Source organism: Bactrocera tryoni, chromosome 2, assembly GCF_016617805.1.
Source record: "Bactrocera tryoni isolate S06 chromosome 2, CSIRO_BtryS06_freeze2, whole genome shotgun sequence".
Taxonomy (NCBI): domain Eukaryota; kingdom Metazoa; phylum Arthropoda; class Insecta; order Diptera; family Tephritidae; genus Bactrocera; species Bactrocera tryoni.
The window spans coordinates 62,859,505-62,876,360 of record NC_052500.1 but is presented as its reverse complement, the minus strand read 5'-3'; the positions used below and the strand labels follow the sequence as shown (position 1 = coordinate 62,876,360).

The 16,856-nt window shown below is 29.6% G+C and overlaps 1 protein-coding gene across 1 annotated transcript; it reads right to left on the bottom strand.

The window, feature by feature from the left end:
• Positions 1 to 120: 120 nt before the first annotated feature.
• On the bottom strand, positions 121 to 14,456 carry LOC120768590 (lipase 3). Its single transcript, XM_040095350.1, has 3 exons — positions 12,510 to 14,456; positions 2,075 to 2,818; positions 121 to 1,012 (listed from the first exon to the last, which is right to left on the bottom strand). Exons 1-3 carry the CDS (start codon positions 12,639 to 12,641, stop codon positions 623 to 625), a joined length of 1,266 nt encoding a protein of 421 aa, XP_039951284.1. The 5' UTR covers positions 12,642 to 14,456; the 3' UTR covers positions 121 to 622.
• Between the last annotated feature and the right edge of the window lie 2,400 nt (positions 14,457 to 16,856).

Below are 16,856 nucleotides of genomic sequence, written 5' to 3'. Positions count from 1 at the left end.
TCCTAGGTTTCATATTGTTGAAGAACCAGTATTTTATTTTACTCTACCAAATGTACAATCCTTTTTTAATTTATTTTCATAAATAAAAAACCGGAATTTATTAAAAAATATATTTTTATATATTTTTTATTAGTTACTCGTAAAAAGCGTTTCATTTAGTCTGCGTACATACTTAAAAATAATTTATTCGTTATACCTACATCAAGTACATACAATTCGCACATCCATACGTATTATGGAATACATATTCAATAAACACTAAATAATATTGTCTAACTTCTTAAGCGAAAAGTTCACAAACCTTTGAGTATTTGCGTATATAAAACGCCATTCTTTTAATTCCTTCACTTAGTTTTCGTTTTTATCTTTTTGGTCTCACAGCTTATGAAAGGTACATATAAATGTCATATATTAATTAAATATTTAAATATTTTTTCTTCGTTTTTTGTTTTGTTTTTAATTTGTTTAGCTTGATTATTCTACCTATATACCTTAAATATTGCAATAATACTAGAATCATACAAAAAATAAAATATTTACAAACATCACTTATGGTAAAACCTATACAACGAACACACTTTATTTGTGACTATTCAGCATTTTCCTTAGAGGAAAATCAATTTCACAAATTTTGCAGCTCATGTCTGGCGATTTTGTCAATTATTCTATCGTTTATCACTTCTTTCACATTGATTGACCACAAGAAGTCATAGTGGTTCCAATCGTCATAGGGTATACGATAGAGTTCCACACAAGGCAGCAGCGTTGCCAGATATTCCACATCCTCAACGGCGGACATGTAATCATTGTTGCTGTAATACATATTTACACAGCTGGATATCTCGTGGACATTGTATGATGGCGGTGTCTCTTGTTGATAGTACTTCTTATTCAATTCGATGCCGTGATCGTATTGACGGAAATCACCGGATGTGTACAGCTGCAAGTAGTGAATAATTTGTGTTGTGGAGGCACCGGCGGGATGAGTTTCACAAACGTGTGGCAGCAGCGTCTGCAAATAAAGATAAAAAAGTGAGGCATTTATAAATTTATTTGAAAAATAAAACTTTTCTTCAGTGTAATGTAAAATAAGAAATACATTTTTTTAAAATTTATAAGGAAATTCCTTTTAATTTTTCCGTGTAATGTAAAATAAATTATTAGACTAGTAGAAATTTAAATTTCTTTCACTCTACTGTTAAATAAGAGATTAATATTTTTTTAATATTTCTAAGGAAAACCTTTTTACTTTTTCCGTGTAATGTAAAATAAAATATGAAAAAGGAAGAAAAAAATTTCGAATATTGATCTTATAAAAGAAAATTAGAAAATTCGTCCATTTTTTTCAGTGCAATGAAAAATAAGAAATGAAAAAATTAATATTTAAATAAAATTTTCTGAAAGACATACATACATACATATGTATACAGATATGTCTGAGAAAATTCTTTCAATTTCAGTGTAATGTAAAATAAAATACTAAATTATTAAAAATTTATTTAAATAAAGTAACAGAAAATTGTTACATTTTTTTCAGTGTAAGTAAGTTTTCAAGCCATTAAAAAATAAAAAGTACTTTTTCTAAAGTAAGTGACTGAAAAGCATTTATTTTTCTTCAGTGTAAGGTAAAATAAGATATGAAAAAGAATAAAAAGTAAATTAAGTTTGTCTTTTCTTTCAGTGTAATAAGATATGAAAAATTTTGAAATAAGTTATTCTAAAATATCTAAAAGACAATTATTATTTTTTCAGTGCATTTTATTATAAAAATATAATTCAGGCTTTCTACAATATGGCAGAGAAGTTTCTGCATTTTTTTTTTTGGGATAATGTGAGAAAAGAAAAAAAAAAAACAATTTAAAATAATTTTCTTCTGAAATATGTGGAAAGAAAATTTTTAATTTTTTTTCAGTGTGTTGAAAAAAAAAATTCAAATCAAATAAATTCATGAAGCTAAACTGACGGTTTTTTTAATTTTTGGTAATTAAATCTATAAATAGGGCTCAGATCTCTCTTCAATTCATTTCTTTAATTTTTTCATGTCTTTCTTCTTACATAAATTTCCTCTACTTACATGATTCAAATGCCGCGTACCCCAACCGCCGAGAAAGTCTAAAATTCCCGAACATAGAAACCGAAATCTAGACTCCGCCGAGCACACATATTCGCATAACAGTTTCTGCATGCTGGTAATCGGCAGCAACTCCATACCGCCGAGTACCCAACTCAAAAACGACGGATAACCCAAAAAGAGTCCACCCAATTTCGAGAGCATAAACGAATGATTGCGCATAAAGGCAATGGGCGCCAATAGATGCACCGTCTTCACTTTCTCATTGTACCACGGCAGCGTGGACATGAGCACGAAGAATGTGGTGGTGCCTTGTGAATGCGCAACAAAATGCAACGCTGTATCGTTTGTCTCGACCAACACGTAATCCAGCATTGAGGCTAAATCGTAGACGCCAATCTCGTGCCAACTGAAATTCCAGAAATCGGATGAATCGGGATGTTTGTGTTTGTGTTGGCGCGAGTATGTATTGCCACGCGCATTGCCCAGCCATACATCATAACCGGAATCGGCGAACATGTACGCCAGCGAAGTGTCTGGACCGTTGAGTATCCAATCGTCGGAGGCGCAGAGTATGCCGTGCTGTAGAAAGACTACCGGTTTGGAGGTGCGTGCAATGGCCGTTGTGTTGGCGGCGCCGCGCAATTTTGGTGAATCGGGTATTCGATATACGGTAAGTATGTAATCATCGGGTGTGTGTACTGTGTGCTCTTCGACTGGATAATTGTGGTTGGATATCATTTTGGCCTGGAAGAGAGGGAAGAGAGAAATAAGAGTGAATTAAAAATTGCAGTTAAGTACAGTTAGATTTACTAACTACTAGATTCATACACATATTCATATGAATGTACATAAGTCTAAATTTGGTTCGATATGAAAGTTGAATGAAAGTGATATTTCATCTAGTCTAATGCTAAAATTGTTGAAAGCGAAAAAAAGAGATTCCATGAGCTTATGGCATATTCAATGATTATTCTTTTGGTGAGAACTGCACTGATTCTATTTTATTTTTATCAAAATAGCAAATTTGAGTTGTTTTGTTGCTATCCTGACTTATTTTAAATTATGAGAATATTATATTCTGCAGTCTATTTAATTATATTTTTGTTCCTGTTATTAAATATGATTTTTAGTAGTTGCGTAAATATATTTTTTAATTCCTCTAATTCAAGTAAAGAAGTGTAAAATATAGAGGTTAATGGGATTACTCTAAGGCGTCACTAACCAAAGGTTAAGTGCTGTTGGTAAGGTTATTGACAATTAGTTGAAATGGTATAAAAAATTAATGCCTGCACATTTAAGTAAAATATTAGAAGAAATCGTATTTTTTGTATAAAGATTCATAATAAAGTATGTACATTTAAAAAAATTTTTTTTTTTTTATAATATAAACATTTTGCTTATAAATAATGTATTTTCATTACATAGTATTTATTTTGTATCAATTTTAAAAATTTTTTTCATATTAATTATTGAGAAGTGTTTGATATACCAGGTTAAAGTTGCTCGTTAAAAGGTACGAAGGCTAATAACCCCATTAAATATTTCAAAAAATTTAATAAAATCATTGACGCGTTACATTTTAATTGAATACATAAGTATGTACGAGCGCCATTAAATTTTCATTTAACTAAATGCCGAAGTCAGCAGCAGACAGTCATTACAACACAATAAAATATGAATGACGTACATAAGTACATACATGTATAAAAAAATGTATATTACTTAAATTTAGTAGTGTTTAAAAAAATACGCAAGAGAAGCCGCAATTAAAGTACCCAAGTTCAAAAAAAAAATTATACAACAGCGCCATATTAAAATACATATGTGCCCATGCATAGATATGAATATATAAATACTATGTAAATATGAAATACACAACATACAAACATACATACATATGTACATATACTCATGTAAATGCACGCTCATATTCGCCAAAAAGTCGCGCACACTATAAAATATTCCTACAATAACAATTTCCAACTGACGATTACTAATCAAGCGCCGAACCAAGTGCGAAAGCTAAGCAAGCGAAACCAAAAAATAAATCAAATAAATACATACATAAAAAACCACACATGGCGCATCACATATGCAGAGTGGCGTGTGCGAGGCATTGGGTGCGCAGGGGGCTCGGCCAAAAGTCCAAGCAGCACGCCGCGAGTCGAGCAATTTAAAATTATGGCAAAGGTGCCAAAATGTTTGTGACAATTTATAGTAAAGGGGTAGAGTAGAAAGAAAAAAACGAGAGGAAGTACACAAATGATGTATAGTATACATATATGTAAGTAAATATCTGTATACATATGTATATACATAGATTCTTATACAGACGTCTATTTATGTGGCTACATCTAAATTTGTTTACATGTAAGTATGTACATATGTAAGTATGCATATGCAAATACACCTTTGTCACACTGGCCACTCGGGCTCAGTTGAGCTTTGCTCTCACCTTCTATGTGACGTAGCGTGTTCATACATGCACACAAATAACGTTATTCGCGTATTTTTTATTTTTGTAAATATTCACGCGCTGTGCACTCTTGAGTATAATTTTAATTTATTTTATTTTTTAGTTATTATGTCATTTCCTACTATTCGTTGGTGTTTTTGTTTTATTTATCGCGGTGTTATTTAATTTTTATTGGTTTTCTTAACGAATTTCAAGAGCACGGCAGTGCACAGCTGTGATTAATTTATCTCAAATGATTTAATAATAAATTATTGAACGTTATAATAATCTACATACATATGTACATACATATTATATTTTATCAATGATTTAAATAATAATATACATACGTATATACATAAGTATATCAAACAAAATACTTTTTCATAAAAAGATTAAGTTGAATGCATTTTAATAAAGTATTAAAAAATTTCTTGATGTGGTTTTTTGCTATAAAAATCCTTGTATTTGTGGAATAAAGTTTACTACAAGGCATACGTACTACTAACCTAATTGCAGCAACAAATATGTACATATACATACTTATGTATAAATGTATGTACATATATACATACATATGTATATAATTGATTAAATCAAGAGTCTCAGTAATTTCTTAAACTTGTGTTTATAATATGCATATAATCGATTGAAAATTTATAATTTATACTATTTTAAAAAATATTTTACAGTATACATACATATAAATCTATGAAAATATGTATGTACTATATATATAAGTATGTATGTATGCGTATGCAAGTACATATAAGTATAAGGGGGATCCTTAAAACAAAATGCTTTTCACACCTTATATATTTAATACATATAATTTGCGCACAAGTGTGTCAAAGTATATAGTATGTACCATCGGTACATATGTACATACATATGTAACTCTGTGTATGTTCATTCAATTAATTTTCTTTTTAAAGCAATAAAATTCATTTTATTGCCACACTTTTTCGCTAATCAAACAATTTCTTGGCTAATTTTGTTTAAACACCTGCAGACTATTTGTATTTGCAATGACTTAAACGCTAGAAATCAATTTGTTTACGTCTACAGTGTTGCGTAAGAAAATAGCAGCGAAAATAATTAGGAATATTTATGTATTAGTTGCTTTTTTGAGGTCAAACAATAAATATAAATAAATGTACTTTATTAATTATAAAATTCATAATGTTGCCACGCGTTAATAAAACTAAATTGAGAAAACTGAAATAATAAATAAAAAAGTTAAATATTAAAAAACTAAATATTAGTGCCAAAAGGGCACAATTTTTGTGAAAAATAACACACTAAATTTTCAGTATAGTTTTTGGAGTTGCCAACTGACTTTAAATAAAAGTGAAACTAAAGGTATATATGTACATACATATGTATGTATGTTAATTACGAACATTTAAATAATCACAATTCGAAAATATTTTTTTGTGCAGCTTGTAACAGAGTTGCCAACTTTTAAAATATATGTAAGTATATTACTATTTCATTCTCATGTCGCATGATATTATCGATGTATAGCACACAACTAAATATTATTGTAAAAATATAGCTTCATGGTGCTGCCACCTGATTTAAAATACGCAAATAAAATAATTAGTTCAAAATTTTAAAGGAAAGAAAAATTTTACTACAAAAATTTTTAATTTTGGTGAATTTTTTAAGTTTGTCCATTTTTTGTATAAGACTGATTGATATTTTAATATTGAATCCGATTTTTTTTTACAAAAATGTCATATGGTATTTCGACAACAGATATCGGCGATCTATTCAAAAACTTTTCGCAAGACTGTAACTTTTCTTATAAATATGCACTTTGGAGCATGTGCGCGAAAGTAAATACATATATGCAGACATATGTATGTATGTATCTAAATTAGTATTTAAGCTTAAAAAATTAGTTTGTCAATGCGCTCAGAGACATACATACATACATACATAACTATTATACACTCATATGTATGTACATATTTACATATACATATATGTATGTATATATATTTACATTTACTATATAGTATATACATACATGTGCACGTAATTATGTAAGCACATAGCGATGAGAATGATCATCGTGACATTGGCAAATTAAGACGGATAACATACATATCCACAAACTTATTATTTATACACATACATATACATACATATGTACAAGTCATAAAACCTGGTAAAGGCATACATACATATGTACGTATTTATAATTTCCTTTTGACGCACTTCCAACTTTTTTCGATAATTTCATATTTAGATAAAGTGGCGTGCGACTTTTTCGCAAAGGAGCAAAGTTTAAGAGACATACATACATATGTATGTACATATAAAAGTGTAAAAAAAAAACTTAATAAAAACGTAATTGGTGAAGCATTCATAGAAAGGTGATGGGAGAGATTAGCAGTGAATATTCTGCTGTGGATTAGATTATTAGAATATTTGTATGTATGAATATATAGAAGTGTTTATATCATATATGTACATAGATATAATATTCATATGCTAATATGTATTTATGTAATTATGCAATTTTGTTAGGATTTATTACTCTTATTTTATGCAAGTTTGTATATACATATGTACATACATATGTATGTATGTACATTTGTTCTATACAATTTTTATATGCATATATATATATATATTATAGTAATATTGAAGAGTATGTAGAGGCATACTTACATACATACATATATACAAACATATATTATATAGGAGAAATCGTCCATATTATCGCACCCTCTCATATTTTCTTTCGTATTACATGACCTTGAAGTGTTTTTATCAAAATTATTTATTTTTTTTTATGTGTGCGTATTTTTTATTTTTCTATACATTGTAATATATGTATGTATGCCTTATGACTTGTCAGAAAACTTTTAAAAAGTAGCAAGGTATTAATATTTTCTAACATTCTAGAGAAATAAACATAAATTAACAAGACTACTCTTGATACATACACCTACTTGCACATATGTACATATGTACATATCTGTGTATGTAACAGCATACACACAAAGCCTCGTATAAATTGATATTCTTAGCTTGTCTTTCAGTTGCTATCACTTATCACTTACGTTTTATAAGGAAATGCTTGTTTATTATTCTTGTTGCTACTTTATTCTGACTTTTATTTATTTTTCTTCATAACTTACATATAAAGCAACATATGATTTCCCTATTTTCCATATTTGTTTACAAAATTTTTTATTATTATTTTTATTTACTTGGAATTTTCACTGCGAATCGCATATAATAATTGTTTACACTTCATGTGTGCAAAATTCACGCTTATAAATATTTTTCTCTCATGCGAGAATAAAAACGCAAATCTCAAAATGAGTTGTTGCCGCAAAGTGCTACTAAATATAAAATAATATTAGTGAATTGTCGTCAGCAATCGGCGCGCAGGAAATTAATTTTCAATACCTATACTTTAGCGAATAATTATAAATATTTTTGTAGGTAAAAACATATGTCAGAATTTTCCTGAAATAGAAACAAACTGCTATATTTGGTTGTAGCAGTTTTTGGAAAGAGCACGCTTTTCAATTATGCAAAGTGTGGAAATTGGCAATAATTAAGTATTCTAAAGCAAAAGAAAATATTTTTTCTTTGAAATTCGGTTCATCAAAGGTAGTTTTATAAATATTTTTATAATTGCTTCTAAAAAACTAATTTAGTTGATGTCTTTGAATTTGTGATTTAACAAACTAATTTAGTTGAAATTTTTGTTTGTAAAGTTTTCATGAAATTAGTTTTTAAAATACATTTCTAAATATACAATATATTTTCGAAGTAAAATAATTGTTTTTTTTTTTAATTATTAGTTTGCAGCTTGCTTGATGATTTCTAAAAATAAATAAAATGATGAGATAGTAAAGAAATTAGTAAAAAAAAATTAAAATATTTCAAAAAGCTAAAATTTGTTCATAAATAATTTCGAAATCTCTTGAGTTTCATCGATTTATGATTTAACTAAAAAATACATCATTAAAAAAATTAATTTTAGTTTAATTTACCCCGCATATAATTAAGAATAAATAAATTTTTTATAATTAAAATTCTTCGCGTTTGCGTACTTCATTCATATTAAAAAATAAAATTTTAAATTTTTAATCCCAAACATCTTGGATTACAAAATTAGATTTTAACTCCAACATGAGAAGAAAAACTAAAATCTAATTTTAAACACCAACATCGGGTTTAAAAAATTAAAATTAATATAATTAAAAAATTAAAATTAATGTAATTAAAAAATTAAAATTAGTTAATTTAATTAACAATCAATTTTTAAATTAAATTAATTAAAATTTATTTTTTAATGCAAAATTTTTGAATTACATCATTAAAAAAATTAATTTTAATTTAATTTACCCCGCATATAATTAAGAATAAATAAATTTTTAAAATTAAAATTCTTCGCGTTTGCGTACTTCATTCATATTAAAAAATTAAATTTTAAATTTTTAATTCCAAACATCTTGGATTACAAATAAAAAATTAGATTTTAAATCCAACATGAGGAGAAAAACTAAAATTTAATTTTAAATACCTACATCGGGATTAAAAATCTAAAATTAATGTAATTAAAAAATTAAAATTAGTTAATTTAATTAATAATCAATTTTAAAAAATTAAAATTAATGTAATTAAAAAATTAAAATTAGTTAATTTAATTAATAATCAATTTTTAAAATTAAAATAAATTAAATTAATTAAAATTTATTTTTTAATGCAAAATTTTTGAATTATAAAATTTGCACTCTTGATTAGGGTAAAATTAAAAAAAATCGATTTTTCATTTTAACTTTTCGGTAAATTATAAATGAATATCTCAAGTAGCTTCTGAGTTACAGTCTTCTAAATTTTAACCACTCAGTTCAATTAGCTTCATCAGTTTCTGTAAAAAACTATATTTTCCAAATACTAAATTTTTCAAACTGATTACATGAAAATAAATGATCGGCATCTGCATGTTTTATATAGAGTTCCCCTTAGTATGGTCGACCGATCATAAATCGATTTTTGGAAGGCCAAAACCACCAAAATTTTGGGTAAAACTGAACTTTTTACATCGTTTTTTTAGGCGGATGTACAAATTCTTCTAGTAGATATTTTTTTTTTAAGATTTAATGCATGAAAAAGGTCGGATTCAGTGAAGCAGGACCTTCTTTTACAGCGCCATCGGAGATCTCATATACATACTATATGTATGTATGTATGTAACTCAAAACAATTATTATTATGCATAATATAATAATTGTTTTGTTTTTTAATGTCAAACAGTCGCTTTTTTGGCTGACAAGCGACTTTAATTTTTTATATTAATATGTTATGTAGTACAAACATGTGTATGTATAAACGTTTGTATTAGAAAGAAAGTTCGAAACTTTCAATTTTCATACAAAACAAGTTATAAACAAACAATTTACAGTTAACTAATAATAATTTTAGCACGCATTTCAAAAATCAATACTTGCTCATACTTATGAATATGTAGATAGATTATACTCTGTATATGAACATAAGTATATAAGTACATACATATGTATGAGTGTAAAATGTGTTAATTGGTCGTTCGAATTTTTGTTTAACTATAGTTTTTAATTAAAGAAAGTTTTTTTTTTTAATTTTTATACCTAGGTAGATATAGTACATAACAAAATACTGCATACTATGACATTTTTGTATAAGAAAAAGTATTAAAAAAATAAATAATAAATATGCATATATGTAAGTATTTCAAACGATTTCGTCAACATAAACGGCACATTTTCTTTATTACCTACATACATACTTATATATTTTCGTATTTATACACATCGTATTTATGTAAGTAGGTACATACATATGTGGCAATATCACCACACATAAATAAGTATCTCCAATTTAACTATCGCGTGAGTTTTCGAGTAAGAACTAGTATGTATACACATTCAAAATATTTCCACCAAAATAAGAATACCAACACATACATATGTACATCTATACATAGTACATGCATATTAACCATGAGCTGTAAGACCGATTCATTCAACTCGTTTACGAGTCACACGACCACATACATATTTTCTAGATCATTCGCTACACGTCAAGTGGCGACCTTTTCTTGTAGGCAAGAGTCGCTCTCGCACAACACGCGATATCGAGCATAATAGCATATCTATGCATGTGTGTACGTGTGTGCGCATGTAAACGAACAGGCCCCCAAATATCAACCAATTGCGCTGCAGCAGCCGTAGCAGTCAACAGGAAATGGAAGTACTTGAAATTGTTTTTGTTTTCTAGCCAAGTGCTAGTTGCTGCATAGGGTGTTATAAAATTGTTTACATATATATTTGTTTGCTTGCAATGGTTATGGGTGTGTGTATCAAGTGAATTTAGCAATCAAGGACAGCGATTATGCCCCTTTACAAAAACGTATTGGGCGTTACAAAAGTTTTGATAAGAGAAAAGTATTTACTTTTATATGAAAAATGAAAATACATACATATGCGGGAAAATTATTGTTTGTACTCGTATTTATGTTAACTCTTTTAAAAATCCATTAAAATAATTTTTTCCATTTATGTTGAATAGTTGAAAAATTTAATACAAAATTCAGAATTCCTACAATAATGAGTTTTCTAAATTTTGTTTACCTACGAAATACAGTTAAAAAATCGCGCTTTAACTTTTCAAGCTTTCAGATACTGAATATGCCGGTCTTAGTGCCTATAGCTGACTTTATAGCGTAAATACAGATAAACTTATGAGATTTTTTTTAATGAAATGAAGTGGATAAAATCGGTTTGGTCCAGAAACCGAAGTCAATATTCCGGTTACCTTTCGACGGAAAAAATATATGATATTGTAAGAGGCCTTCATAAAATTAAGTGGTTGAGAACAGCTCTTGGATGTAAAAATTTTAGCGGATAGCTTAGTATAGGTATGTATACTTTAGTATTTAAATATGAACAATATTGAGTGTATATTTTCTCAAAAAATGACACATACGTATGGTATACATACATATGTATGTATAAATCTCATTAATACGCCATCTTTTTGATTACGACTATTATTTATATGCACATGAAATTAGCAAACTTTGATTTGACAGGTTATTAAACGCCAACACACGTGATTAAATACGGTTTTTCTCAGCGCACTATTTTCGAGTTCTTTTTTCTTATCTAGTAATTAACTACTAAAAAACAGCACAGTTTGCAGGTGTCTTCAGAACCAATAAATATGTCGATATCGCGCTAAAATCGTATGAACACTTGCCATGCTATTTCCTTTTTATTATGCCGGTATATAGCATTCATTTATACCAATTATTTCTTAGGTTAAACAATCTCTAAAATCTGCAAAAATTAAGGCTAGACTTATAGAAGAAATATATAATTTTTTTGTCGATTAATTTACCGTTTGGGGTCCTAAAAACATTATTTACTTGTTAGAATAGTGCAAACATGAGTTCTTAAAATCACTGACCACACTTAGGTATCTTTTTTAAAACAACTTTCATTCGAAAAATTCCTTCTCTCTTTGAAGAATTCAGATGATTTACTCATTTTATATCAAAATGTCGACAAGTAATGATTTTAGGCACCCAAATAACTGTTTAGTAAAGCCTGAAGATAGAAAATCTATTCTATTTTCCTTACTCTCAGAGTAAAATATCAAAATTGCGTGTTTTTTAAGAGCTCTAAACTGATGCAACTTCTTAAAAAGCATTCCAAACTATTTTTATGTACCTGCAAGGTACGTGGGTATAAAATATTCGGTTACCAACCGCACTTAAGCCTATCTTACTGCCTTTTGATCTGTTTCACTTTTCGTTGCATTTTATTTGAATTTTTATTTTTTTGCCTTACTTCTTTTACTTTCGTGTAATGTTTGTATGTACGTAATCAGCGGTATTTAAGGAATGCATAAATTACGTGCAATAACAACAAAACATAAATAAAATAACAATCGCTTGCAACTTACCGTCACTTTGAGCGCTTCCGCTCGCTTAAACTGCATATCGAAGAGCACCAAGAGAACTGTGAGAAATGTCAGCACACTGTTGTTGCTGTATTTAGCAAGCAGGCGCTGCAGTCTAGTGTGCGTTGGTGACATTGTGCACTTTTTATTATTTTTCGTATTTTTTTCTTTTTTGAAAATTAAAAAAAAATTATTCGTAGCAGTTGCTCGTAGGTAAAAATAGTTAATTGACAATTAGGTTACTAAAATGTTCGGCAATTTGTATGCTTCGTTATTTTGTTTAAAAAATTGTGCAAATTTTTCACGTTACTTCACTAGTTTTGTATGTTTGTATGTGTGTCTAAAACACTATTGTTAGTTTGTTGCCACGCGCATTTACCACTTATCTTGCGATAATTTATTTGGTAAGCTCACAAATAATTGACGTTTACGCAAAATGTTTCTTTTTTTTCAATTTAAAAATTAATTATTTCGTATTTTGTCTTCACGTTCACTTTTCTGCGACTCTGCGCTTGTAAATAGCGGTATTTCTTGTAATATGGCGTGTTTTTTGTTGTCTCTTTTGCTCTACGCTCTTTTAGCGATCAGCTGTTAACGGCACGTTACTTTGCGGGCAGTTATGAGACAATTAAATAAATCATACGATCGAATGATATATTGTTTTTTTACTACTCAGCGTTTATTTTTTGGTTTTTTCATTTGAACGTCGGTTTTGGCATATATTTTATTAATAAATTAAAATTATCTTAAAATCGTTGATATCTAAAGTTATTGTATATTAAGTTAGAATTGTAACAGCGTTTTAGTCAGCCTATTATTTGGTGCTTTGGAGAGGTTTAGTGTTTTAAGAAATTTGAATTTGTTTTACTCAGTTTTACTTGTTCAGACCGGCTCCCCGTTTTTTTAAACTTCAGATTTAGGTAGATTATTATGGGTTCCTTGAAGTTACTAGCACTAAACTCGCTCAAAAACTCCCTTATATTAAATTACATTCGTAGTAACAACTTCGCTTTAAAAACTTGCGACTCGCTTTCAATCTTCTGGATCAGTCTGGTGTTTGCTGCTTATTACTCCTCCTAATATTTTGTAACACGAACGCACAATCGACCAAACTTCAGCTCCACCAATTATGTGCGGTCACACTGTAAGTCACCTGCGCCTTTGGTCGGCAAAACTGGCCGTCCTTCACGCTTCGCTTTGCTGATTTCTCCTTTCCACAACTCGTTGACTTCACGAACTCCGAAACTTGCAATGAAACCTCTTCCTTAGCTGGTTGTGCCGTGTCGTTGTCTAAGCAACTGACCTACTTACTCTGTTGCTCTGTGTACTAAGTTTAGCGCGTCTCAATTGAATTTGTAATAACACTAAAAATATTGACACGAAATTTACTAAATATAACACTCTGGCGTTTGCCCGTGCTGTCTGACTATTTGCCACGGCCGGACTTGTTCGACTGTTGTGCGCTAATAGCTAGTGCTGTTGTTTTGGCTTCGGCGTAGTGCTTTGCGTCGACAGCGGGCTCTCACACACATTGGCTGCTGTTGTTGTTGTTGTTGACTCGTTGCCAGTATTGTATTACTTCTGTCGCGTTTGCTGCGATAATTTAATTGGTTATTTTTTGGCTTTGGCGTTAGATTATTTTGTGTGTGTTTTGTTTATTTCTGCGTTTGATTGCTTTTTGTATTTCTTTTTTTTTCGTTGTAAGAGTTTTTGTAAACACTTTTTGGAGCGATTTTTGAAGTGGGTTTTTTAAGTCTTCACGGTTGCTGGTAGTTGTTGCTGCTTTGTACGTTATTGTTGTTGTTTTTTAGGTAATTATTGTTGTTCTTTCAGCTGGTTTGTTGCATGTAACCGTTACTTTTTGAGTTATTGATTTTTTATTGAAATTTCTTGACAGAGAATTTTTCATTTTCGCTTTGGCTCTTATTTGGTTTTTTATCGTTGCTAAGAAATATATTTTTTATTGTACTTTTGTGAATTTTACACTTTCTTTCACTGTAGTGTACACTGCTGTTAGTTTAATTAGTATTCAAATCAAATGAAAATATATAATTTCGAAGTTGCGGGCAGAAAAATAGCAGTTGTTCAAAAAATATGGCTTTTTAAGGCCACACCTATTGTTACAGCCTAAAAATGGGTGTCTTGTGGGAACAAAAAAACGTTTTCATTAATCCTTTGTAAATTTTAAGGGTATATTTATACATATTTGATAATAGTAAAACAATTAAATTGATTTTGAGACACTCGATTTACGACGCTACCTATTAATAAAAACTATGAAGAAAAATAAATTCTCCATACCTATGGTAGCAAAAACGTAAAAAATTTACAAAATGTTTGTGTTTAAAAAAGTTTAATTACATATGTATGTACATATGTATGTATGTAAACAATGTATATATAAAATATGTATGTATGTAGGGCATAAAAATATATTAATCTGTTTAATTATGTAATGCTTTGTCTTATTTAATTTGAAAATAATTCATTTCCATTATTGATCTTCTTTCTCTTCATAAGAATTTAAATATTTAATAAAAAACAACATTTTTTTAATTCCAATTTGGTACATTTCAAGCCAAATATATTACGAAAGCTTTCTTACAATTCTTCCTGTTGTTTTGTTATTTCAAAAATATGTTTTTTTTCCTTATATTTTATGTTTATGTACAGTAAGTACCTACCATTTTTCCCAATTTGCATAAAGTTTACATAAATAATTTCGCATTCACTGCTATTTTTCTGCACGCAACTGTGAATTACATATTTCGGTTTCATATTTATTGTTATTGTAATATGAACAGCAAGCAATTGCTCAGCTGTGGCGCATAACTACAAGTCTAATGGCCACTTCTCCCACTACACGCTCTCACACACACCCACCATTCTCTCTGCAGTAAAGTGGGTGTGTTGTTGATCTGGCTATTACACTTGTTGCGCTCACTACTTAATTATTGTTGGCGGCTCAGTGTGTTGTTGACAAAACAAGTTTTTTAATTTATTTATTTTTAAATTTGTATACATATATTTTCTATTATTACTTACACACACACACTATTTTTGTTTTATTTTTTGTCACAGTTTGTATTGCGAAACTCGCAGCCACTGCATTCTTAATTATAATGTATTAGTGTATATATGTATATGCATGTTTGTAAATATGTGCATACACAGTAGATTTATTTCTGCTTTGTCATTTATATATGTATTTACTAAATTACGCATTTTATAATTGTAAAAGATCTGAAAGGAAAGAGAGAAAGAGTCGCAATAGTTTTTATCAAAAATGTGCGATTAATAATTTCATTGTTTACTAGGTCAAATTACAATTCTATTCTCATACATATGTACATACATATGCGGATATAGTACTTATATAAATATACATAAAAATATTTACGCGTATATTTGATAGCAGGATATGTACTACAGAGCCTACTCTTGATCATAACAAAAACTCATTCAGAGATAAAAAAGTGTATTTGTCCCTAAGCATACATATATGTATGTATGTATGTACATACATGTACTTACATACATTTGTATTTGTATGTACGGACTTAGTTTTTGTGGAGGTCGATTATTTTATTATATTTATTGGTGTTGTTGTTTGATAAAATATAATTAAGCCGCACACCTTGTGTTCGATTTCAAAGCTGCTTTCGACAGCACGAAAAGAAGCTGGCTTTATGCCGCGATGTCTGAATTTGGTATCCCCACAAAACTAATACGGCTGTGTAAACTGACGTTAAGCAACACCAAAAGCTCCGTCAGGATCGAGAAGGACCTCTCCGAGCCGTTCGATACCAAACGAGGTTTCAGACAAGGCGACTCCCTATCGTGTGACTTCTTCAATCTGCTGCTGGAGAAAATAATTCGAGCTGCAGAACTTAATCGAGCAGGTACAATCTTTTATAAGAGTGTACAGCTGCTGCGGCTCTCACGTCACTGTTGACAGTCATAACTTTGAAGTTGTAGATAGTTTCGTATATTTGGGAACCAGCATAAACACCACCAACAATGTCAGCCTGGAAATCCAACGTAGGATAACTCTTATCAACAGGTGCTACTTCGTACTGAGAAGGCAATTGAGAAGCAAAGTCCTCTCTCGTCGAACAAAACAATAGCGCGCCAGTAGTGTCATCTTTACGCAATGTGGCGCCAAGATTCCAAGCGAAGCCAGGTCCTTTTCCACCTGGTCTTTTCAACGGAGTACGGAGTGGAGGTCTTCCTCTTCCTCTGCTTCCCCCGGCGGGTACTGCGCCGAATATTTTCAGAGCTGGAGAGTTTTCGTCCATTCGGACAACATGACCTGGCCAGAGTAGCCGCTGTCTTTTAATTCGCTGAACT

What these genes read in the sequence shown, in the direction of transcription:
- LOC120768590 (XM_040095350.1), bottom strand. Translation starts at nt 12,641, where the DNA reads ATGTCACCAACGCACACTAGACTGCAGCGCCTGCTTGCTAAATACAGC. An exon ending in CGGAAGCGCTCAAAGTGACG is followed by an intron (nt 2,819 to 12,509) that starts GTAAGTTGCAAG and finishes CCTCTCTTCCAG; the next exon opens with GCCAAAATGATATCCAACCA. An exon ending in GTACGCGGCATTTGAATCAT is followed by an intron (nt 1,013 to 2,074) that starts GTAAGTAGAGGA and finishes CTTTATTTGCAG; the next exon opens with ACGCTGCTGCCACACGTTTG.